Genomic DNA, 26,218 nt, shown 5'->3' with positions numbered 1-26,218 from the left:
GTAAAACATGCTACACACAGCCATCCAAAACCACCTGTGCCAACCTCACCAAAGGTTTCTCCTACAGTATCAAATGCCACTTTCTGAAACCACAATGCTGTTTATCGGCTAACTTGTGTCCACTGCACAGCATTTCATATAGGGTCGACAACATTGTTTAAGAGCTGAGAGCATGAATGGCTGCAGAAAAACTATGTATAACTCAGTACCCAGTCACTGAACAAACTCTTGACTCATGGGGGACCTCAGTGTCTGCTGCACCACATACGTAATTTGGATGCTGCCAAAAGTTACTAGTTTCCCTGAACTTTACAGATGGGAACATGCCCTATAACATATCCTCGCATGCTGGATTTACTGTATTTGAGAAGTAGTAATCTATTTTTTTTCACAGTGTTATTCGACACTACAGGTGAATCTCTCTCAGCCTGTGGTCTGAGTGACATTCCTTTGCTTTTTAAGACCCCCTCCTCCTCCCCCCCCCCTCTCCCCTCCCTTCCCTCACACCAAAGGGACTAATAGTTCCTACAGCTGGGATAAGGTACTATCGACACTACTAAACTTCTCACCACTTTAAGGTACAGTACTGGTCGACAATTCTGTATCTAGGTTGAATTTTCCTTTGATATAATTGTTATGAGCTTGGAAATTTATAAATTTTTTTATTTATTAATGTGATAATCAGTAGTATTTACCACTTATTGAGAAGGTGGACTCATGCAAATTCCGCTGCTCTTTCATTGATGGCGTAGTGTGAATAGAAGGAGACACCACAGCCTGTGGGACAGATTTGTGTTTTGAAGTAGGTGGTGTCGTCTTATCATCTGGTGTCACTGGAACATTTTCTTTATCTTCTATTCTGTCAACTGGCTGCAGATTTTGTGATGCAGTTTCCTGAAATGTAAATCTTGTGACTACAGAATACTATAACAGTGCAAATAACATTTACAGAGTCCAGTAAACCCTAAAATAATATGTACTATAGTAAAATATCTGAGTGTTATCAAACTACATGTAGTGCAATGAGATAATTAACTGACAGTTCATTTCATAAGCCAATTGTTTCAAGGTTAAGAAAGGGACTGCATGCTCATAAGTGTCCACAGATAATTGCAACATCATGTAAACAATGTAAACACTTGTTGCAGTCTGCAGAGATGCATTTTACTTTACCTTTGATTAGAATTGCTTTTACTTGCATTGTCACCCTTCTGAATTTTCTACAGTGTAATCTAAGTATTGGGAGTTACTGAATTAAACGCAACTCCACTGCAGCCGTGTTTGACGCAAGCTGGGAGGCACATAGGTGTCAACATGTAATACCACAAGTGAGCTGGTTTGTGAACCACAATGCAGCGAGGCCAAGCTGCATGACCATGGTGATATTGCAGAAAGGACATGCAACTATGAGCCAGCCTACGGAGCATTTCCGCACCACAGACACACATGGGTGTTGATTTGAAAGCATCTGGAAGCAAGAGTATTGGCACAGCAAGTGTGATATTAACCATTATAAATACACTCAGATTTTAGCACAGCTATGTGCAGTCTGGCTGCATTCTCCATGACATCAAGCCTCTATCACACTATGGGCCAGCCAGCTCCACCAGACTGGCTCACGGTAATATGTTACATCCGTGGACTTAAGCCAACACAATGGATGAGTTGTCTCCAAGGCTCTGTGGCAGTGCCAAACTTCTGCCTTGGAGGGCAGCAGTTCACAGCCAGGGCAGTACTGCCATCAGCCTCCCACACCAGGGTGAGCTGCTAACACAATAGCAGGAGCCACTCACAAAAATTCAGCAGAAGTACACATCGCTGGCACTGCTCACTCAGAGCTGCATAGTGCTATCTCAGGCATGCACTGCCGAGTGAGGTAAATGGTGCCAGCAAAGTGGAAAGTGGGACGTGGATGTCAAATGGCCATCCCCCAATCGTGATGATCTGATGTCATTGGCACCACTGGTTGTCCACGCGCCTGCAGAGGGCATATCGAGGGGCATCATGGCACTCTGTTGTTGTAACTCAAGATGAAATAAAATGTTTTATCTTGCAGCAGAGTTTTCCTAGCCAGCCCTGGCCCAACACCACCTCCTCCGCAACTTGCCACGCCATCACGTGTACGCCATAGTGGTCCCACTCACCCCAGGTCACTATGCTTCAGGATTCAACTGAATTCCGGAAATGGGAAGTCACTTTTGATTATGTTGCAAGAGTAAGCAAACAGCAAAGAGGGGAAGACATCGCTACTATTGATAAAAATGTTCAGAGCAGGCATTGCGCATTGGTTTGGCAGGAAAAGGAGGGAGCAAGGGAAGGGGGAGGAGGGGAGCTCAAATGGATGCTTATGTATTAAAAATAATCAGACTGAAATATACGATTTTTAATTGTTGTGCACAACATTAAGACAAAAAGAACTTATGTGTACTTATTGAGTACTGAAGCATGAACAGGCAAACAGATGCTGAATAACTACCTTCCAGAAATTTTTATGCAATTCTTCCTGAAGGATAAAAACAAATAGAAAATAGCAAAGTATATAAACAATACTGTACAGTTTCTTATTCTTTGTCTTGAGTACTCAGATAAATTTAGTTCATGATGGACCTCTTACGTCCATATTCAGACTCATTTTTTCAAACATAGAATGAAACACAAATATCAATTTTTATGTGTGTAAATAAAAATAATCAAATTTTAAAAATTTAATGTAACCAGCTAGACAAAAAAATCTGTTCATTAAACAGTGGCAGGAGAATTCAAACATATAAAAGTTAAGAAAACTTGTAAGCTTTTGGAGCTAATGGCTCCATCATCTGGCTGAAAGGGAAATGAGGGAGATAAAGAAAAAGGACTGATGAGGATTAGCAAATGGCCACCTCTAACCTCTTATGTTTTCAAATCTCATCCAGTGCAGTCCCCAACAATCAGTCTTTCCTTCTCATCCCGTATGGGGAAGTCTCCACCAATGCATGGTTCTGGGTGACTTTTCCAAACTCTCCCCACTTCACTTAATAAACCTTCCCAGTCTTTTTCTTCATCCCTCTTCCCTCCCTCTCAACTCTTCTGCCAGAAGAATGAGACACTGGCTCTGAAAGCTTGCAAATTTCCTTAACCTTTGGAAGTGTGTGTTCTCCCGCCTCCACTTGGTGAGTAGATCTTTTATCTCTGTAGTTTTTATGCATAGTATCACAATTAACAATACTAGAATACTACTCACATCAAGTTGCTTCAAAATGCCGTAAACATAATCAGGATTTACAGAAGTATTAATGAATTTTCCTGTACCCTGTGAAGTGTTAACAGTACTCCCTTCAACACACAATTTCCCGTTCACAATAACATATGCAGCAGCACCATGGCACTCCAATCCCTGTAAAGAAGAATAACATTGGTTAAAAACTATTTAATATCAAAATTTCTACAGCACAAGAAGTAATACAGAACTATAAGCATCAAACATGAATGAACATGAGTCAAGTGCATATATATTTAAACGTGAAGAAAAAATATAGACATCTCAAACTAAACATTAAGTGTCAAGTTTCACAACTACACACAAATTTTGGAGAGCTAAGTAAAATGGCACTATGTTCATTCCTTCCCGTACTGAGCATGTATCATCTGGATAATGACTGTGATACTTTTAGCCTTTTTAACATAGAAATTTTTAATGTAATCCACACTTTTGCTGCTCAGTCATATCTGTTTATTTCTCAGTGTCTCGTGCAAGACATGTGTGAAAGAAAACAATGTTTATCTACCATACCTCAAATATGTTGAAATCAGAAGCCTGATGATGAGTTTTGGAAGATATGACTCTTGTTGCAGCTGGATCCCATACTACAACATCAGCATCAGAACCAACAGCAATGCATCCCTAAGAGACAACAGGAATTTGTTTTAACTACTTCACTTTTTGTTAATACATGGACAATTTGACATTTATGTAGTCCTACGTGTCAGTAACATCACTTGAAATGTGCAGCTGCACAAAAGTATTTTAAATTACAATACAAAAGTGAAAGCACAGCGATGACATACTTTATTGAGTGGGATACGGTAGTGTCTTTTTTGTACAGAATATAGCTATCAACAAATGACTTAGTAGCAACTAAGAGAATAAGTTCCTCAATATAATGACTTACAGCTTTCTAATTGTAATTTTAGTGTTTATATTGAAAACAAAAATATTTAAAAATAACACATTTCACCACCACCTGTTTGACATCCAGGCCAATATCATGTACACATGGTTCTAGGCTGTGCTCTACTTGCTGCTATAACAGTTCACAGGTATTTCTAAATCTTTGTTGGTTTCCTTGACCAGTTTGTCAGACCTCGTTTCTATTGTGGCTGTGGGTTGATCTCTGAAATTTTTCCATCCAATTATTCTGATGACCAGATTTCCATCCACATGGTTTTATGTGTATGTGGTTGATACAGAGCTTTGGTAAAATGAATATCATTTGACAATTTTACATGAGTGTTGTTTACAATGTTATTTAAATTATAGGTGTAGCCTAGAACCATGCCTTATAATGTTTATAGGACAGTTATTTAACTAGCCCCCTTTTTTCTTTAAGATAATCTGATGGTGCCTAACCATGATGAAATGCACTATTTTTAAATAAAAACATCTTTGCAACCATGGATGTTTTACTTTCAATATAACTATGGAAACTGGTTGCTGTATCAATCAGCCAACAATGGTGCAGAGCGAATATTAATTTTAACTTGCTGTCTTTGTGTGACTGGCAAAAAGAAAGGAAGGAAGATTATAGTTTAATGCTGAGGTTATTAAAAATGAGGCAAAAACTTGAACTGGGAAAGGATAGAGAAGGAAACTGGCCATGTTATTTACTTGCCATAAGCAATTTAGGGAATGCATGGAAAGCCAAGTCTGGATGCCAAAACAGGGGTTTCAACTACTGTTCTCAAAAAAGGAGTCCATTGTCCAACTAAACCACCACACACTACGTAACCAGCAAAAGACGGATTCCTGTTTCATCAGCCACATTATTGGTTCCATCTTCCACACAATTTATTAATCACTGGCCGAATCTACATTCTCAGGTGCAGCAAAAGAGGATCTCTGCCGTGACTGCTGTCTAGACTCAAACCTAACTGAGAAGTCTTACCGACCATCCAAATTAGTGAGGCTCCTACACTCCTCTTTATATGCAAGTCTGTTTACTGTTGCAAACAACTGCAGTTAATATTACTTTCAATGTCTCTGATTTTTCTTATTGATGAATTTGATATAATAAACTGATTTATGGGATTCAGACCTTAGCTTCATTTTAACCTCCTTATTTTGTTTTTCTAGTGCTTTGGTCTTTACACTCTACTTGATTACATCATTCCAGAAACTTAGCCTTCACCATGATAATGGCATTGCTGTATTCAAGTTATTGAATTTGAGTTCAGTATCTATTGGCAGTGACTGAGAACCCATCAGATCTGTGAAACTACTTCAGGTTTATAATGGCCTAGTTCATGTCCCACCTGACAAGGGAACCTCCCCATCGCACCACCCCCCCCCCCCACCCCCCTCAGATTTAGTTATAAGTTGGCACAGTGGATAGGCCTTGAAAAACTGAACACAGATCAGTCGAGAAAACAGGAAGAAGTTATGTGGAACTGTGAAAAAAAATAAGCAAAATATACAAACTGAGTAGTTCATGTGCAAGATAGGCAACATCAAGGATAGTGTGAGCTCAGGAGTGCCGTGGTCCCGTGGTTAGCGTGAGCAGCTGCGGAATGAGAGGTCCTTGGTTCAAGTCTTCCCTTGAGTGAAAAGTTTACTTTCTTTATTTTCGCAAAGTTATGATCTGTCCATTCATTCACTGACGTCTCTGTTCACTGTAATAAGTTTAGTGTGTGTGTTTTGCGACCGCACCGCAAAACCGTGCGATTAGTAGATGAAAGGACGTGCCTCTCCAATGGGAACCGAAAACATTTGATTGCAAGGTCATAGGTCAACCGACTCCTCCACAGGAAAACACATCTGATGTATTCTATACGACACTGGTGACAGCATGTGCGTCACATGACAGGAATATGTTGTCGACCACGTAAAAAGATTCTTCTGCCTTGCCCGATTTAGGTTTTCTTGTGGATGTGATAATCACTCCCAAAAAAGTGATGAAAACATAAGAGTTTGTCACATAAACTGCAACAAATGAATGCAACAGTTTCACAGTCACACAGTTTTCCTTGTGCTCTGTCAAAACATATCTTTTTAACTTTTTCAAATTTTTCCGTTTGTAGACCGTCAAATCCTGCATATGTTCAAACAAATCTGAACATGTCCTGGAATTTTGGAGAGCGAAGTTGATTATGTGTGAGTGCCTGAACTTTGATAATCGACACACGATCACGTAAACAATACTGCTCTGTGTACCTGTCCAGCTTTGCAAAATCATAGAATCTTTTCACAAAGTATTTCACTTGCCAAAAACCAAACACATCTAATGGTTGCACAAGAGGTGTACAACCTGGAGGAATGGTAATCACGTCTACTCCCACACTAAAATTGTACAATGCCTGATTCTTCTGTCCTGTATAGCTGTCAAGGAGTAAGGCAAAATCTTTGTCTGCTTAAGGAGAAATCACACCTTCATTAAAGTTTTCACTAGTCTTTTCTCCATTTTTCCTGATGCACTGCAATTCACAATGACATTCGGCAGTTGTGCAAGTACCCTATTCACCTGTTGCTGAACTTGCGGTCCAAATACACAATTTTTTTCCTGCAAACATAAATAAAATGTAGGCAAAAGAAATCCTGCTTTGTTCAGAACTTATTGTATGGTATAACTATGTGAAGTGGCATGCAGCTGGTCTACAGCATGTTCCGTGTCGCCTTCTCCAACTAACGATAACATGCGGGTCAATTTCATTTCATAGTTAAAACCAGACTGATCTGTGTTGATAATATATGCGTCTGACGTTAGTTTTTGTAACAAACGTCTTGGAACACACTGAAAGTCTTCCAGTTTATTTGCGTAGTTCTTGCTTACATATTTCGTATTTTCTTTTGAACGTGACAAGCCAATGAGATGAAGCCATGAGATGAAGCCTTGAAATCCAGGCCGATTTGTTTAGCGTAATGCAATCCCCAAATCTGTAGGTCTGTATCATGCACTGCACTTCATTCATTTCTAGCTTTAATAAATTGTCAGTATACATGGTCTTCTAGTTCACTGAACTTCTGGCCAGCCGGAGTGGCCGAGTGGTTCTAGGCGCTACAGTCTGGAACCGCGCGACCGCTACGATCGAAGGTTCAAATCCTGCCTGGGGCATAGATGTGTGTGATGTCCTAAGGTTAGTTAGGTTTAAGTAGTTCTAAGTTCTAGTGGACTGATGACCTCAGATGTTAAGTCCCATAGTGCTCAGAGCCATTTGAACCATTTTTTGAACTGAACTCCTGTCTTCGGGTTCCACCGCGTTCCACGACTTCTTTGCAACACTTAATTGTGCTTTCTTCCTCCATCCCTTTAAATTTCTTAAATTTATTTGTTACTTCACTCCATAATCTATATTTGCATCTTTTAATTGGTTTGGACAGTAACCTGTATTGGGGCATTTCCTTCATGTAACCCAAAGAAATACCATCAGATTGAAGTTGCAGTATTTCCTCTTCATGTTATTCGTACAGATCATCAAGACTATCATCATCTGGTACATACAGCCCCACAGCAATCAGCAAGGTATTGTCATCACCACATGTACTGTTTATCAACAAATGTAGGAAATAATCATACAAATGTTCGACAATCTTTCGATCCCTTAAGGAACTTTCCGATTCCTTACAGTTCGGAAAATATTCATTGACCTTGTTATTGAAGTCGCGAGCTATATTTGCTGGATTCATATTGCACACGGAATACATCTCACGTACTTAATGCACTCTCGTACAAAGTAGCGAACAGTCAACTGCCAGCCTGGGAGCCTCGTTAGCAGGAATACTCTCTCTCCCGTGCGCTGTAGTCGACTGATGTCGTGTGTTTCGATGTTTGTTTAGGTGTAGCGTTCCCATACTACGGCACTGTTACCTCGCATCGGATGAACAGATGGACAGATAATAATTTTTTGAAAATAAAAAAACTAAACTATTCACTCAAGGGAAGACTTGAACCAAGGACCTCTCGTTCCACAGCTGCTCACGCTAACCACGGCGCTCCTGAGCTCACACTATCCTTGATGTTGCCTATCTTGCGCATGGACTACTCAGTTTGTATATTTTGCTTATTTTTTTCATAGTTCCACACAACTTCTTCCTGTTTTCTCAATTGATCTGTGTTCAGTTTTTCAATGCCTATCCACCGTGCCAACTTATAACTAAATCTGAGGGGGGTGTGATGGGGAGGTTCCCTTCACTACTTCAGGGTTATAATGGCCTAGTTCATGTCCCACCTGAGTAGCACAAAGCACTAACACTCTAAAGTTGCAGTTTCATAAGATACTGATTCCGCTGATACAGGTGAAGAATTAGTTGGATCCATGCATCTTAGAGAAAACTGTTCATCCCCAAACTTTTGGTCAGTATTAAGTGTCTTGCTAAGTCCAAATATTCTGTTCTTGGTGGTGTAAAGCATAATAAAAAAATTAGTTTCTCCAGCCATCAGTAATCTTACTTCCATTTCCAAAACCAATCTGAAGTGAGTACACTCCCTATCCTTGTGGAAATCCTTAAATATATGGTCTCTGGAAAGAAAGAAAGAAAGAAAGAAAGAAAGAAAGAGAAGGAGAGAGAGAGTACTCATATTACTAATTAACAGTTTGTCATACTATATTAGCGCAAGGATGTTTGTAAATCTTGAACAGTGTTTTTAACTGTGAAAAGTTTCAACTTGTCTGATCAATTCAGTGGTGTTGAACAAACAAGCACTTTACCATAAACATGTTCCTGATCTCGGATGGAAAACATTTTGTGCTAAAACTGACTGTGACTAAACAAGTTGGCTATCTACATCAAGAATGAGGGAAACATTATGAAAGTTCGATAAACAACTGGAAACTGAGTATTTGTTGTATAGAAGGCGTTCAAGACATTTTAAGAGACAAGATGAATACGAGGAAAGTACGTGCAAAAATAATGCAAAAAATTAGTCTGATGAACAAAAGAAAGGAGAGATCAGTCTGTTCTGACCTTTTTGAACAGATTAAAAAGAATTGTAGTTTTTTGGTTATTACATTTTGTGAGACATGAATATTTATGTGTTACCCAGAAACCAAGCAGCAATCCATACCCTGGAAATCACTATCCCCCCTCCCCAGCCGAAGAAAGCATGCACAAGTCATTACAAGCTCAGGCATTTCATTGATATTCTCCAATATTCAGGACATGATTGTGGCATAATGATTATCCAATGGACAAAAAAATTAACCAGAACTACAATAATTTTTGGAAACATTATGTTAACGTATGAGAACGATGTGCTCTCAGTTATAAAGGAGTTTACCCTCTTGTGACTATGGGCATTCATGTGTGCCCAGTAGTTAGAGAGCGCAGATGGCTATGGGCACTCATTTACACCCAGCAGGTAGGAAGGACTGACAGCTGTGGGCATTCATGTACACCTGGGTGCAGGAGCAGGTAAACATGCACAATAGAATAATGACTCGCTGTTGTCCATGGTTCAACACTATCTGCTCTTCTTTGTTATGTCAGAGAGTGCTGTAGCTTTCACCTGCACCTGCTTGCTTTTTGCTAATGACTTACTCTGATAGTACCATTTGATTTCCTAACCTACACGAGATAAATGATTAACATATACAGCCTGAAGGGCATGAATAATCCCAATGAATGGACACATCAGATGTTACAAAAGGAGAACAGTGCTGCAGATAAGTGCAGTTTCTCAGCAACACTCGCAGCTGTGCAGAACGGAAAATGGCACACATGGGAAAGTAAATGTAACCTGATTTCCTAATCTACAAAATACACACGACACAAACATGTATAATGTGCAAGGAGATGAAGTATCCTACAAGACTGATGTATCAGATGTGGTAAAAGGTGACTACCATCATCAGTGTTCTGTTCATAGGCAAATTTTCACTTGGTAACTCTCCATGCACTCCTGTCTTTTGCCATCCTCTTCAGGTCCACATAATTTCTGCTTCTCTTGATATTATCCACCAACTTGTGTCTCCTCCTTCCTCTCAATCTCTTACCAGAAACTAGAGCTTCCAAAGTATCTGATAGCAAGCATTCCTGTCTCAGAGAATGTCCCATTCAGTTCTTCTTCTTTTATCTTATAACCTGGAGCAGCCCTCTCCTCTCGCCAACCCTTTCGAACATTCTCTCATTACTCACTCTTTCCCTCCAGCTTATCCTCTCAATTCTCCTGCACATCTACATCTCCAATACTTCCAGCATTGTTTCATCTCCTCTTTCTGCAAACACACAAACACACACACACACACACACACACACACACACACACACACACACACGCACACACACCTACCTCTTTTTCCACTTAAGCCTTTCGCAATAATCTCTTCCAGGTATAAGTTAAACAGTAAAGGGAGAGGCAACAAGCTCATCTAATACCCCTTCCAATGCTGCTTCCTTCTGACATTTCGTTTTCAATCCTTATCTTACTTTCTGTTGTAAACATAGATTCTGTGCCAGACGTATCTCCCCCCATGTGCCTTCTCCTCTTTTAAGTCTGAACTGTTCCTCTCCAGTCCACCTATAGCCATATAGCCTTCTATTCAGCATTCTAAGCAATGTTTTAGCTGCAGGAGAAATTAGGCTGACAGACCAATGGTCTATATACTTTTTGGTAAAGGCATGTAACATACCAGGGAAGCCTTAAATGACATATGACCATTATTTTCTCCAGTACACTTCTCATTTTCTAGATAAACTGTCACTTTCCCATAACAGATAATGAAGTCGTATCTGTAATTTCATATAAGCATGCTATGATTGTATATACTAGTGATCTGATGAGAGGGATGTTTTGCTGAATACAAACAGTGCTCTTATATGATGTTTCACCTACACCAACACTGAGTCACCATAACAACTTTGATATAGGCCTGCTTCACATTACACATGCATTGATTAAAGTGAACTTCTTAGTATTTTACTGATATTTAGATTCAACATGCAATCTCATCAGTTACATCTGCTGAAGAGCTTCCTTTTTTTTTGGGGGGGGGGGGGGGGGGGGAGGGGGGGAGTGAGTGCATATCATCAGATTTTATGGGTATTTATTTATATTTAGATTTGTTTTTCTGACTGCTGACACTGACATCCTTATAACAGCTGCTGATTTGTTTAATATTTTTTTTGCAAATCCCACAAAAGAGAATAATACTTTGGGTGATAGTGTTTTTTTACCTCTTCTATACCAATTAAGCTTCTTTCTTTATCAGTTTATAAGCCACAGTGATGTATTAACTCTGAACTCCCAATCACATACATTCTTTGTAGTCACTGAAAGAAATATAGTATCTTTTGATATGAATGAACTAAAAGAAGACAGATCAGAAGCTAAGCTAATGTGCAACACTTTATTTCCAGAATGAGATTTTCACTCTGCAGCGGAGTGCTAGTGCTAGTTCTGCAGGGTTCGTAGGAGAGCTTCTGTAAAGTTTGGAAGGTAGGAGACGAGATACTGGCGGAAGCAAAGCTGTGAGGATGGGGCGTGAGTCATGCTTGGGTAGCTCAGTTGGTAGAGCACTTGCCCGCGAAAGGCAAAGGTCCCAAGTTCGAGTCTCGGTGCGGCACACAGTTTTAATCTGCCAGGAAGTTTCATACTTTATTTGCATGCATGTCTTGCTATCCACACATCCTTTATGTTATAAGTTGTCTTTCGATATAGCATTATTTCAATTACTAATAAATGAACAAGAAAATATCTCTGATCAGGCCTGGAGGACCATGCAATGCTTACCCTGCAAACAACAATTTTTCATTTTTAAAGTGAGAAACATTGCTGTGTTGCTACTTTATGTTGCTTGTCAGTTTATACTCATATAGGTTAATTTCCTTCCTTTCATGTGACTTCCCAAACCAAATATTTACTCCATGTCTGGTATCTGCAATTGAATTCTGTACATATCTTCCAAGACAATTTAGATCCAATCTACAAGCAAATATACATCATTCCAGATTATTATGTGCCACTGCAGGTGACTGCATATTGTACGCTTCAATAATCTTTATGACCACGGAATCCTAAACAGATTAATTCCATTGTGTGCTAAACTCTAATAAGTAACAGAATGTTAAGCCATTATCTTCCTTCCACCATTTTATAAACAGAGATTTTTAAAAAGAATAATTTAAAAAATATCCCTTACTCACATGCTATATGTATACACTCAAAAGTTTTGAGAAGAACTGATTGAGATTAAGTAGGTGACAGTGTTGTGGATGCACATAACTGTTTCATGAACGCTGTTTCAGGGCAAAATAAATTTTGTTACAAACCTTCCTTGGAAATATGTTGAAAATTTTTGCTGCATTGGTGCTGGTAATGGCTACAAAGCATTTTGGATCCATTGCACCACTGTGCACACCTTTCTCCCATACAACTGACATCCTGTCTTCAACACCATTTACACCTGGTGGAACCTTTGTAAAGTCTTCTATGCCCAGAGACTTCTGCTCTGTGCTAAAAGTGCAGTTACCACTGCTAACAACATGTAGACCATTTCTGAAATGTTCAGAGAATTAGAAACAGACTGAAACCAATCTATCTCAGTGGCTTCACTATGAATAGAATGCCAGCATTTAACATAACGCAAATTATTACTGACAATAAGTGGAAAAGAAGTGAACAAAATATCAGTTTAAAACATTATGAACTTATACATTACTATTGTAAGACAAAGAGTGTAACGATAAACTGAGCAATAAATTTTTTATTAGATTAGGTCTCATTGTTTCAAGTATGATATATACTTTTACGTAATGTCACTAATTTATAATTGTATATTAGAAAGTAAGTAAAAGTTCTTCTCAAAAGATAAATATTGTAGTTAATGTACATGTAGGACGAACATTAAAAAAGCACACTATCAAATAAATTATTGCAAACAAAACTGTTTCTTCTTACAGCTTACACAGAAATTAACAACTGGAGACTAAAGCGCTTGATAAAGAGAAAAGTGTAAACAGAGCTTCTGAGATGGCATTGTTGTTAAGAGATGTGCGATAATAAAGGAAGAAACAGCCAGGGACACACACACACACACACACACACACACACACACACACACACACACACACAGAGAGAGAGAGAGAGAGAGAGAGAGAGAGAGAGAGAGAGAGAGATTGAAACTTTTTATACCTTAAAACTAATTGATAGCTTCTATGTAGACTTTACAATGTTAGCCATTTTAATTGAATGGAAGCCAATAACTAGAATGCTTACTCAGCAAGGGCACTTATCAATGATGACCCTGTTCCCTCTGTCGAGCGAATTGGAGGGTTGGTAATGCAGGATGGGTTGTTTAGCTTCTTGGCATCTTCAATCCCCAGAGAAGAAGCAAGGACTTCCCCAAAGACAACCACACCATTTTTCCTCATAGCCTTGAGCACAGCAGTTGAGGATTTACTTGTCACTTGCAAATACAGTGGAGAGCTCACCTGAAAGGAAGGAAGTAACTTATACAATTGCAAAACTAATTACCTTTTAAATATTTATGTTGGAAAATAAAGAGCGTAATATGATTGCTAGGATTCTTCTTCTTCACTACTGTTTACATACTATGGCTTGTTGTTCTTTATTTGACTGCACTGATATGTCTACGAAATAAGTTACTTTTATTCTGTCAGAACAGAGTTATTTACAATGAAAATTGCTACTGTCTAAAGGTAATTGTAATCTTCAAGCCTTGCCACTACATAATCAGATAACTTTTAGTCAGATTGGCTAATCAAGATTGTTTTTAATTTTATTTTGGATTACTGTGCTACTCAGTTTCTTACTTTATGTCTCATTGAAACACATTGAAATTCTTGGCACAACAATACATAAATGAAATCCGACCTCAGCGAAGAAGGCAGAGTCTATGTGGAATTTATCTTTATAGCTTACACTGTGATTGCAAAAATAATATATCATTAGAAATATATTTTCATTACTAACAGTAAGTACCATTAAGGAGAAAACGCACTGGGACATCAGTAATATAATTCCAAGATTCTTAATGAAACATTTGCAAAATGTATAGTTTTCTATTTTAGATAGTATTCTTACTACTTGATTATGCTCACTAAATACTGCATTTATTATATTGCCCAGAAGAAATTTCTACAAAATAGGGAGTGAATGTGTGATGTGTTGGTAAATGTGCCAACACCTTGTAGATCGAGGAGGCCGAAATGCACGCTATCTAACGCAGACGGGCGTGAATTCTGGAACAGGATAAGTAGTGAATTCTCATAAGAAAAGTATGCAGCTTCTCGAATACTTATCTTTTATTCTTTGATGTGAATTACAGCATTCTTGATGAGACATTTCATACGATAACTATCAAACTATCACTTGCTATGTAAGGCTAATGGCGCCTTGCTAGGTTGTAGCCATGGACTTAGCTGAAGGCTATTCTAACAGTCTCTCGGCAAATGAGAGAAAGGCTTCGTAAGTGTAGTCGCTAGCAAAGTCGTCGTACAACTGGGGCGAGTGCTCGTCCGTATCTCGAGACCTGCCTTGTGGTGGCGCTCGGTCTGCGATCACACAGTGGCGACACGCGGGTCCGACATGTACTAAATGGACCGCAGCCGATTTAAGCTACCACCTAGCAAGTGTGGTGTCTGGCGGTGACACCACAATGTGTACAGTGGAATTTAGGACCTTTGTTTTCAAATCAGTACAATGAGAGATATTTCTAAGAATGGAGCATGCTGAATCGAGCTTCTTGATTAATTTCTATGTATGCTTCCTACATGATCTTTTTATGTACGTGGTCCGAAAAGATTTTTACACAGAGCATTTCATTCAGTGCAAGACCATTAATGTTTATCAGTGATACCAGAAGGTTGTTTTTACTTGTTTCAAACTGCATAATCTTCTTCTATGACTTTGAGACTTTAAATTGTTTGCACCAGCTGACCACACAGTTAGACCTCAGTACAAGAAGAAGTCAAACAAATCTTCTGCACAGTGGTTTTTGACAGTAGATCATCTTGAGGGTCAGATTTGTGTGCAATGTTGGAATACTGTCCAAGACTTCTTTGCATGAAAGGCGTGAGTCGAGGTCTATGGTTTAGCATGAAATTGTTGCTGAAAATTAACAAAGTTCATTGTATGTAGAGCACTACCACAAGTGAATGTCATGTGGTTAGAAGCAGCAAAAACCTGGAAGTGAACCCCAGACCTTAGGATTAGAAGTCTTACTAATCCATATTTTTGAGTAGTCATAAGAAACTGATCTTCTGGAGATAGTTCCCCCAGTGGCTCTTAAGTACCAAGTGGCAATATAGGTGCTGTAACTGTAAAATAATGAACGTGGTGCCACAATGTCTTTGTCCAGCAGACTCAAATCTTATAATAGTAAAGTACATGAAAACAGATGCAAACAGTACTATAGTATAACTAAAATAACTTGATAGTTGACACTTTACGTGTTGGAGCTCGTTTCCTCCAATAAGAGTGCTCGTCATGCTCTAACCATTTGCCATTGCCAAACTGCTACAACAGTTTGTCATTTCACTTCCAGTTTCTCATTCAGCAGTCTTTCTTCATATGTTTGGATCCCGAATCATAGATTCGGCACACTTGTTTTACTACCATGCCAAAAACAACACATGCACAAAATTATGCTAATGAAATACACGTTTCTTACACAGCGATAACCAAAGACTACTCCTGCACAAGTTGCAATTCAGCATCACATATACAGGTATAATAATTACAGAGATTTGCTTATGTTAGATAAGCTCCACATGAGATTGTGTGAAGCCAAATTTTTGAAAGCCACAATTCATCATTGTGACCAGAGCTCCACAATCATAAATAAATGAGCTCAGCCCAGTCTTGTGGCTCAGCACAATGGTTAGCGTATTGATCTGAAGTGTACAAGGTTATAGATTTGAATCTCGTCAGCTGTAGAGAGTTATTTTATGTCTTTTTTTCCTGAACTCTAATCAGAAGAGTCCGATTATTATTTTTATTCAGTTAATTGTTTTAAATGTAACCAAGTTGTAATTCTTTGCCACATCATTTTCATCTTCATATTGACTTTATTTGCTGTTATTTTTCTTCCTATTATTCTTTTGTTGTTTGTACTCTGCAACCAAATGCCAAAGAGGACTCCTCATCAGTCAATGGTGCTCATTTAACTAGTATGAGGATAGTTTCAGGTAACCAATGATAGCAAGAAATTACAGTTTGCTTTTAGCACTGAAAATGAATTTTTTCTGTTTTGAGCTAGCTCACAGAAGTTAGCTTTAAACGCTGTGAACAAAGTGATCATGATTTTAGTTTTGCTACAGATTGTTGATCACTGTTTTTTAGGTACACAGCATGTCGCAAGGTTGTGGTTAGGTTAGGACACGACTTTAAATTCAGGGCTGCAAAACCGCTCATCTGCCGAGTTCAGTCACTGGTCACTTAAAATCAGCTACTGACAGGACATCTCGCATTTCCGACGTACCTTGCAGCGGACGCTTCCAACATTGCTCTGCATTACACATTAACAGCATTTGTGAAGTGACCTGCAGTCTATGTGGCAACACTGTAGCAGCAGCTGACAAATGTCAACTATCAGGTAATTTTAACTGGACTATAGATAAATGTGTAATCAATGGAATAGGATGAATGATGCTACTAATGCTACTATCCTGAATGAGCGGGTGAGTTATATAGTTTCTTCCTTTGTAGTAAATAAGAGTAATACTGTAGTACTCTACGAATACTCAAAACAATATCTTTTTGCAAAATGATCAACAAGTTAAAGCCCCTGAACAAATGAAAGTGGAAAGACAATATTTTTACTTTGCACACAGCTAGATACAGCAAAACTATCACATAAATTTTAGCTTTTGCAACCAAGTCTTGCTCCAAGAATCATCTAGTTAGAAATCATTGGAGAAAACCAGACTATCCAAGAAACAAGGATTTCATGGTCACTTGCATGGGCATGTGTTGGTTCAAATGGAATCTTCAACACTTTCTCCTCAATTAGTAGTAAGTACAGGGTGTCCAGAAAAGGGCTCCCTGATTTCAAAATTAAATATCTGGAAAACAAAGATCGATAGAGGAATGCAGTAAACGGTATGTTTATTGTGAAAGCTGTAAGAAGTTTATACAGCAGTTTGAAATAATAGTTACAAAAGCTGCTAACAGATGGCGCTGTACAGCTCATATCAGCATACATAAGTGAAATAATCGTATGAAAACAATCTTTGCAAACAATCACATCACAATGTTTTCAAAATGTTCACCATTGGCACTACAGAGGTGGCACAAACGAAGAATGAAATTTGCCATCACATTTCGTAGTGTCTCAACCGAAATGGATTCACATGCCACAGAGATCGCCGATTCAAGCTCGTCCAGCGTGGCGGGATTCTTCGGGTAGACCATGTCTTTCACTGTGCCTCACAAAAAAAAGTCACAGGGAGTCAAATCCGGCGAATGTGGAGGCCAATCCATGCCTGCACCAGTAAATTTGGGATATTCCAAAGCTATGACTCGATTCCCGAAGTATTCCTCAAGAAAGCGAAACACTTGTTCGGTCCGATGTGGTCGGGATCCATCTTGCATAAACCATTCAGTACCTGGTCGATCCTCTAACGCTTGCTGTGTGGCGACAAATTGTTCCAAAATTGCAACGTAACGTGCACCAGGGCCAATAATGCCTCTGCTGCATACTGCAGCCCACACAGTAACTTTAGGAGACTACAGGGGTTTTGCTTCACACCAATATGGCTTTTCGGAAATCGCCAGTTCTGCTTATTCACGTATCCATTCAGGTGGAAGTGTGCTTCATCTGTAAACCAGATGCAGCCAACATCAAATCCTTCACTATCAATCATTGTGAGCATCTGATTAGCAAAGGCAACCCTTTGTTGCACAGCTCGTATGGGTATGGCCTGGTGCGTTTGAATTTTGAATGGAAACATGTGTAGGCCCTTTCTCAGTATTTTCTGTGTGCTGGAACGCTTCAACCCAGTCTCAGATGCAATTCTACAGACGGATGACATTGGATTTTGCTGAATAATTTCAGAAACTGTGGCGATATTTTCAGGCGTAACTGCGGTTTGCTTCTGGCCAACATGCCCCACTAGATCATCAGTTGTGCTGCCTGTTTGTTGAAATTTTGCGAAGAGCGTACGAATGGTTTTCGCATCGGGTCCTTTTGGAACATTAAATCGTGCTTGAAAACTTCGCTTTGTTGCCGTAGGACTCTCTTCTAACCTGTGGTACTCTAGCACCAGAAAAACGCGTTCTTCAATGGAGTACATGGTTTTAATCTCTTCCTTCGGTACGCTAATCTCCTTTCACGTTTCAATAGTGGAACTGATCGCTTTGGGCTTCGGATCACTATTTATACTAGGCATTACGTATGGCGATTACAGCGCCATCTGTTAGCAGCTTTTGTAACTATTATTTCAAACTGCTGTATAAACTTCTTACAGCTTTCACAATAAACATACCGTTTACTGCATTCCTCTATCGATATTTGTTTTCAAGATATTTAATTCTGAAATCAGGGAGTCCTTTTCTGGACACCCTGTATCAACACTACTTCTGAACTACACAGCATTAATGCAACATTTTGTGTTTGCTCATTTCTGCCTTTATCCGGCAAGTAAAATCATTTCATCCATATTTAATGTAGGGAGGAAAATAAAACTGCTAGCGCACATCAAGAAAGTAATGAAATTGAAAACTTTTACCCGAAGCAATGACCAAACTTAACTGTTGCAGGTAGGAAACCAGATCATATTTTGCACGTTAACTGATGGTTTCTGTTCGCTGAAGGGTTCTTTGAAATAGGTGGAATTTGTAACTAATAATAAAAAAAGTCTACCTGACTAGCAATAACACATGCTCTGTAGACAGCTTCTGCTTCAATAGCCTCTGGTCGTGACAAGTAGTGACCCTCAGGACCAGTCATGCCAGATGAGAGGAGACGTTTTGTTTTCTGTAATAGAAGGGAAAAATTTTTCATTCAAGAAATAATGTTTTCAAACCAGAACACGCCTGATGCAGGAAAGAAATGCAAATTTTAAGATTTAATTAATAAGTCAATGTATATGGTGTATAAAAAGAATCATCCGATTTGGCAGGTCTATATTTCTGAAACTAATAAACATATACAATTAATTTTGGTTTTTGATGAACGAGAAACTCAAAAAGGATTTTTTCCATACGATTTCATAGATGTTCAATATTCCCCCCTTGAGAGGCACAGCATATGCGGTATTCAAATTGTTCCCACAGTGCAATGAGCAGGTCTTGAGTTACAGCTTCCACAACTACTGTTGTGCGATGTCTCAGTTCATTCACTGTTGTTGGTAACAGAGGCACATAAACAGAGTCCTTTACAAACCTCCACAAGAAATAATCACACACAGTCAGGTCCGGTAACCTTGGAGGCCAGTAATGTAAGGCTGATCATTTGGTCCAGTGTGACCGATCCATCGTTCTGTAATCCTTCAATTTAAAAATTCCCGCACTTCTAGATGCCGGTGTGGCAGTGCCCAATCCTGTTGGTATATGGATGTAAATTTATTTCTTACTTACTGTGACAGTGTAATCGGAAAAAAAAAAGAAGCCGCCTATAGTGTCGCAGTAAGTAAAAAACTAAATTTACATCAATATCGACAGATAAGCTATAGTCATGGCGATACATTAAAGTGTGTTCCATCTTTTTGTCGTAGAGCCAGCACCCAGCATTATGCTAGCAATAATGACGTAACTTCCTGAAACCATCAGAAGATGAACCTGAAAAGGTTCGAAAACCGGTTCATGGAAGAAAACATAATTATTCAAAAAAGTGACTGGTTGCAGTTTTGTATAACTTATTTACATACAAAACACATTAAATTTAGAAGAGTCCCTCTCATGACGTACAACTTCATGTGATTGTTCCATATCCCACATTCTAACATTTTGAAGGTTCACCTTTCCATTTAAATCAAATTTTGGCTTGTCACTAAACACTAAGCGTGGAAGAAAACTGTCATCCTCCATTTTGCCAACAACGAAATTACAGAACTCCACATTTTGTTGTTTCTATCCTTCATGAAGAGCTTACTGTAGCTGAATTTTGTACAATATCATGTGTAATCATCGATGCGAGACACCGCACATGGACATCAGGCGCATGTTGAGCTGTTGAGCTGCAATGGTGAATGGATTTCTGCAGACTCCTTGTAAATCTATGGCGTATGCATTCGATGTCTGTGTAAGACACTTGGTGATGGCACTTGGTGATGGCCCGGATATTTGTCTTTACACAAACAATCCATTACTCAGAATTTTTCATGCCAGTGTCTAATGCTCTGTGCTCTAGGAGGATCCACACCATACCTAGTATGAAAGTGATGCTGCACAATTATTACTGACCCGCACTGCGCAAAATGTAGAAGACCAAATGCTTTCTGTTGTCCCGACACCATTTTTACTAGAACTGAAGTGGGCGCACACTCTTACTACCTAGTGGGAACCATGTAGAACTCTAGAGTTAGCTCTTTCCAACAGAAAGTTGTTCACACATATCTCAAATAACATAATAGTTATGATTTTTTAAAAATCTGATGATTCTTTTTGATACATCCTATATAATGAGGAAAAGAGCTTGCACAGTACTACAGTATTACAGTATACATTAATTATTCACAACTCTACATGTACTCTACTTTTAACACAAAGACTGTACAGCCCTGACAGTGCTGTTACGTGGTGGAAAACCAAGAAAAAGAAGTTCAGCACAGTGCGGTATTGCAGGTATGGACATTAAACTGCACCGCTGTGTGCAACAACAAACAAGTTACACACAGTGTTGATACATCAAATGAAATAGTGCTTTCATGAGCACTCTGTTTGTTGGTGTTTCTTGTTTTCTGTTATTACTGATGTGCACAGGTGCACACTGGAATACTGTTACACACCTATGGACATTCTGCTGCAATCTGCACAGTGGAGGGTGTTGCTGCATTAAACAATGATTTTACCTGGCAAGGTCAAGCACTTCAAAGAAATGCACTACCTGAATTTTTTTCTGGTAGTTGTAATTGACTAGTAGCACTTTAAGTGATGACATGTTGTTGAACAAAAAGTATGTCTTGCTAACACTTAATGAAAAGATTAATGTAGTTGAGGTGAGTGAAAGAGACAAACACTCTATGCGTGAAACAATGTTGCGTTTCAAATGTGGTAAAACACAAATTTATGATTCTTTGAAAGCCAAGGATAAGATACAGCCAAATGAAAAGAAAGATGAAAAAAAGCAGGAAATGAAGAAATTAACGAGATGTCTGGTATTGGTTCATAAGTGGATGGACAAAAAACTTCCCTTTTTCTGGACCTATGTTGCAGAGTGAGTACCTGAAGTTGCTGAACAGCTTTGAAATACTGAGTTTAAAGCACTCACATGATGGGAGGACAGTTTCAAAGCTAGACACAACATCATATGGACTGATTAATTGAGAGGGGTTGTTGTTGTTGTTGTGGTCTTCAGTCCTGAGACTGGTTTGATGCAGCTCTCCATGCTACTCTATCCTGTGCAAGCTTTTTCATCTCCCAGTACCTACTGCAACCTACATTCTTCTGAATCTGCTTAGTGGATTCATCTCTTGGTCTCCCTCTACAATTTTTACCCTCCACGCTGCCCTCCAATACTAAATTGGTGATCACCTTGATGCCTCAGAACATGTCCTACCAACCGATCCCTTCTTCTGGTCAAGTTGTGCCACAAACTTCTCTTCTCCCCAATCCTATTCAATACTTCCTCATTAGTTATGTGATCTACCCATCTAATCTTCTGCATTCTTCTGTAGCACCACATTTCGAAAGCTTCTATTCTCTTCTTGTCCAAACTATTTATCGTCCATGTTTCACTTCCATACATGGCTACACTCCATACGAATACTTTCAGAAATGACTTCCTGACACTTAAATCTATACTGGATGTTAACAAATTTCTCTTCTTCAGAAACGCTTTCCTTGCCATTGCCAGCCTACATTTTATATCCTCTCTACTTCGACCATCATCAGTTATTTTGCTCCCCAAATAGCAAAACTCCTTTACTACTTTAAGTGCCTCATTTCCTAATCTAATTCCCTCAGCATCACCCGACTTAATTAGACTACATTCCATTATCCTTGTTTTGCTTTTGTTGATGTTCATCGTATATCCTCCTTTCAAGACACTGTCCATTCCATTCAACTGCTCTTCCAAGTCCTCTGACAGAATTACAATGTCATCGGCGAACCTCAAAGTTTTTATTTCTTCTCCATGAATTTTAATACCTACTCCAAATTTTTCTTTTGTTTCCTTTACTGCTTGCTCAATATACAGATTGAACAACATCGGGGAGAGGCTACAACCCTGTCTTACTCCCTTCCCAACCACTGCTTCCCTTTCATGTCCCTCGACTCATATAACTGCTATCTGGTTCCTGTACAAATTGTAAATAGCCTTTCGCTCCCTGTATTTTACCCCTGCCACCTTTAGAATTTGAAAGAGAGTATTCCAGTCAACATTCTCAAAAGCTTTCTCTAAGTCTACAAATGCTAGAAACGTAGGTTTGCCTTTTCTTAATCTTTCTTCTAACATAAGTCGTAAGGTCAGTATTGCCTCACGTGTTACAGTGTTTCTACGGAATCCAAACTGATCTTCCCCGAGGTTGGCTTCTACTAGTTTTTCCATTCGTCTGTAAAGAATTCGTGTTAGTATTTTGCAGCTGTGACTTATTAAGCTGATAGTTCGGTAATTTTCACATCTGTCAACACCTGCTTTCTTTGGGATTGGAATTATTATATTCTTCTTGAAGTCTGAGGGTATTTCGCCTGTTTCATACATCTTGCTCACCAGATGGTAGAGTTTTGTTAGGACTGGCTCTCCCACGGCCGTCAGTAGTTCCAATGGAATGTTGTCTACTCCCGGGGCCTTGTTTCGACTCAGGTCTTTCAGTGCTCTGTCAAACTCTTCACACAGTATTGTATCTCCCATTTCATCTTCATCTACATCCTCTTCCATTTCCATAATATTGTCCTCAAGTACATCGCCCTTGTATAGACCCTCTATATACTCCTTCCACCTTTCTGCTTTCCTTTCTTTGCTTAGAACTGGGTTTCCATCTGAGCTCTTGATATTCATACAAGTCGTTCTCTTATCTCCAAAGGTCTCTTTAATTTTCCTGTAGGCGGTATGTATCTTACCCCTAGTGAGATAGGCCTCTACATCCTTACATTTGTCCTCTAGCCATCCCTGCTTAGCCATTTTGCACTTCCTGTCGATCTCATTTTTGAGACGTTTGTATTCCTTTTTGCCTGTTTCACTTACTGCATTTTTATATTTTCTCCTTTCATCAATTAAATTCAATATTTCTTCTGTTACCCAAGGATTTCTACTAGCCCTCGTCTTTTTACCTACTTGATCCTCTGCTGCCTTCACTACTTCATCCCTCAAAGCTACCCATTCTTCTTCTACTGTATTTATTTCCCCCATTCCAGTCAATTGCTCCCTTATGCTCTCCCTGAACCTGTGTACAACCTCTGGTTCTTTTAGTTTATCCAGGTCCCATCTCCTTAAATTCCCACCTTTTTGCAGTTTCTTCAGTTTTAATCTACAGGTCATAACCAATAGATTGTGGTCAGAGTCCACATCTGCCCCTGGAAATGTCTTACAATTTAAAACCTGGTTCCTAAATCTCTGTCTTACCATTATATAATCTATCTGATACCTTTTAGTATCTCCAGGGTTCTTCCATGTATACAACCTTCTTTCATGATTCTTAAACCAAGTGTTAGTTATGATTATGTTGTGCTCTGTGCAAAATTCTACCAGGCGGCTTCCTCTTTCATTTCTGTCCCCCAATCCATATTCACCTACTATGTTTCCTTCTCTTCCTTTTCCTACACTCAAATTCCAGTCACCCATGACTATTAAATTTTCGTCTCCCTTCACAATCTGAATAATTTTGGGGGCCAAATAGCGAGGTCATCAGTTCCGTGATTCCGAAGTGAGTCACAGAAGAAAGAGGGTCTGCTAAAAGTGGACAGATCCAGTCAGGGGAGCAAATTATAAAATAATGATCATTAAACATATACAGTAAAGGCATAAACGGTGAGACCAAATCTAAAAACTGAAAAAAAGGGGGGCAGTCATGAGGTCACAGACCGAGAAGACTGTAAAACAAGCCCCAACCACAACCAACCTGCCCCTGCTCCAAGACTATAAAGTAGAACCTTATATATGGAAATAAAAACCACTTTCATGGAGGAAACTAAGGACCGGTTCAACCATCTGTGGATTGTCTGCTAATATTAGATTTAAGGAATCGGGAAGACTATACATAACATGAAGAGTCGAGAGAGGACATTCCACCAATACATGAGATATCATCAGTCTGGCTCCACAACCACATTGCGAGTGTGGGTCATTACATAGGAGGAAACAGTGGGTGAGCTGGGTATGACCAATGTGTAAATGGCATAAAGAGTGGACTCCTTCTGAGAGAAGCAGAAGGAAGAGCACCAAACTGCAGTAGACTCTTTGATTGTGTGGAGTTTATTACTATGAGCAGTAATGCTCCAGATGGCATTACACTTTTGGACAAAGAGACATTTGACATAGATCTGTATATCCGCAGCTGGAATCAGGAAAGGAAATAGGGGGTAAGTATCTGCTTCTCTAGCCAAACAGTCAGCCAGTTCATTCCCTGGGATGCCCAAATGACTTGTGACCCAGAGAAAGACGCTTGAACAGGTGGCACACTCAAGGGCAGAGAGAGGGTAATGGATAGCAGAGACCAAGAGGTGACGCAAGTAGCATCAGTTGATGGCCTGTAGGCTACTCATGGAGTATGAGCAAATTAAAATGCTGTGGAGGGAGGCCTGAGAAACAAAAAGGAGAGCTCTGTGAATGGTTAGAAGCTCTGCTGTGAACACGTTACATGATCCCAGCAATAAGTGGTGTTCTAATCCAGTAGGAAATGTAAAAGCGTATCCCACCTTATCGATTGTCTTAGAACCATCAGTGTGAAAGATGGTGGCACCCTGGAACTCTGCAATGATGGCACATAAAACACACTGGCAAACCATAGGAGCGACAGATACCTTAGGACCCTGCAATAGATGGGTCCTAATCTGCGGTCTAGGCACCATCCAAGGAGGGGGGGGAGGGGGGGGGGAGGAAAGACACAGGGTGTAGTCCAGTGAGTGGAGATGGAGATCCTGACTGAGGGAAGTGAGACACATGCTAACCAACAATCCCACCTGTGGGCGGGTGTTAGGAGGGAGACATTCCTCATTGGCGAAGAGCACAGTGCACACAGGATGCTCAAGGAGTTAAGGAATTGGTGAATGGTGATTGCTTAAGAAACAAGGAGTTGGCTCCGTCGGATGTGTAGAGGGGGAATCCCCGCTTCTGTGAAGAGACTATCAACAGGACTAGTGTGAAAGGCACCAATAGCCAGATGCACCCCACAATGATGGACAGGCTCAAGGAGTTTCAAAGTGGAAGGAGCTGGTGAGCCATAAACCTGACTACCGTAATGTAGTCTGGACAAGACCAGAGGATGGTAAAGATGAAGAGTGGACTGGTCTGCACCCCAAGATGAATGGGCCACGAGGCAGAAAGCATCAAGCTTCCACATACAAGTAGTCTTTAGGCGGCAAAAGTGGGGCAGCCATGTCAGCTTGTTATCAAAAATAAGGCCCAAGAAACGGGACTGTGCTACAACATCGAGGAGCTGGTTGCCTAAACAAAGTTCTGGATCAGTGTGTACTGTGGGTAGAAGACAAAAACGCATAACCCGCATTTTAGAAGGAGAAAACTGGAAGCCTTGGGCGGTGGCCCATGCAGAGGCACCTCGGAGCTGGCGCTCAGCAGATGCTACAGAGTGAGAGCTGCACCAGATGCAAAAACCGTAGACTTACAATGCCAGGGTAACCAGAGGCCCAACAGAGGTCACAAGCACACTGATGGCAATGAAGAAGAGTGTGACACTTAGCACAGAACCCTGTAGGATACCATTCTCCTAAATCTGAGAGGCACTTGTGACGAA

The 26,218-nt window shown here is 39.7% G+C and overlaps 1 protein-coding gene across 2 annotated transcripts in view; it reads right to left on the bottom strand.

Moving 5' to 3' along the window:
* Window positions 1–26,218, bottom strand: part of LOC124621908 (dihydropyrimidinase-like) — a 262,444-nt gene that overhangs the window by 6,942 nt on the left and 229,284 nt on the right. For both annotated transcript variants that reach the window (XM_047147407.1, XM_047147408.1), the window contains 6 exons: window positions 19,012–19,125; window positions 13,404–13,618; window positions 12,458–12,683; window positions 3,770–3,880; window positions 3,221–3,373; window positions 696–894 (listed from right to left, as the gene is read on the bottom strand). In XM_047147407.1, the coding sequence (XP_047003363.1) occupies window positions 696–894; window positions 3,221–3,373; window positions 3,770–3,880; window positions 12,458–12,683; window positions 13,404–13,618; window positions 19,012–19,125 (1,018 nt within the window). The remainder of the gene's footprint in view (window positions 1–695; window positions 895–3,220; window positions 3,374–3,769; window positions 3,881–12,457; window positions 12,684–13,403; window positions 13,619–19,011; window positions 19,126–26,218) is intronic.

This window comes from Schistocerca americana, chromosome 7 (assembly GCF_021461395.2).
Source record: "Schistocerca americana isolate TAMUIC-IGC-003095 chromosome 7, iqSchAmer2.1, whole genome shotgun sequence".
Classification (NCBI taxonomy): Eukaryota; Metazoa; Arthropoda; class Insecta; order Orthoptera; family Acrididae; genus Schistocerca; species Schistocerca americana.
The sequence above is the reverse complement of the archived record's forward strand: the minus strand, read 5'-3'. Positions and strand labels throughout refer to the sequence as shown.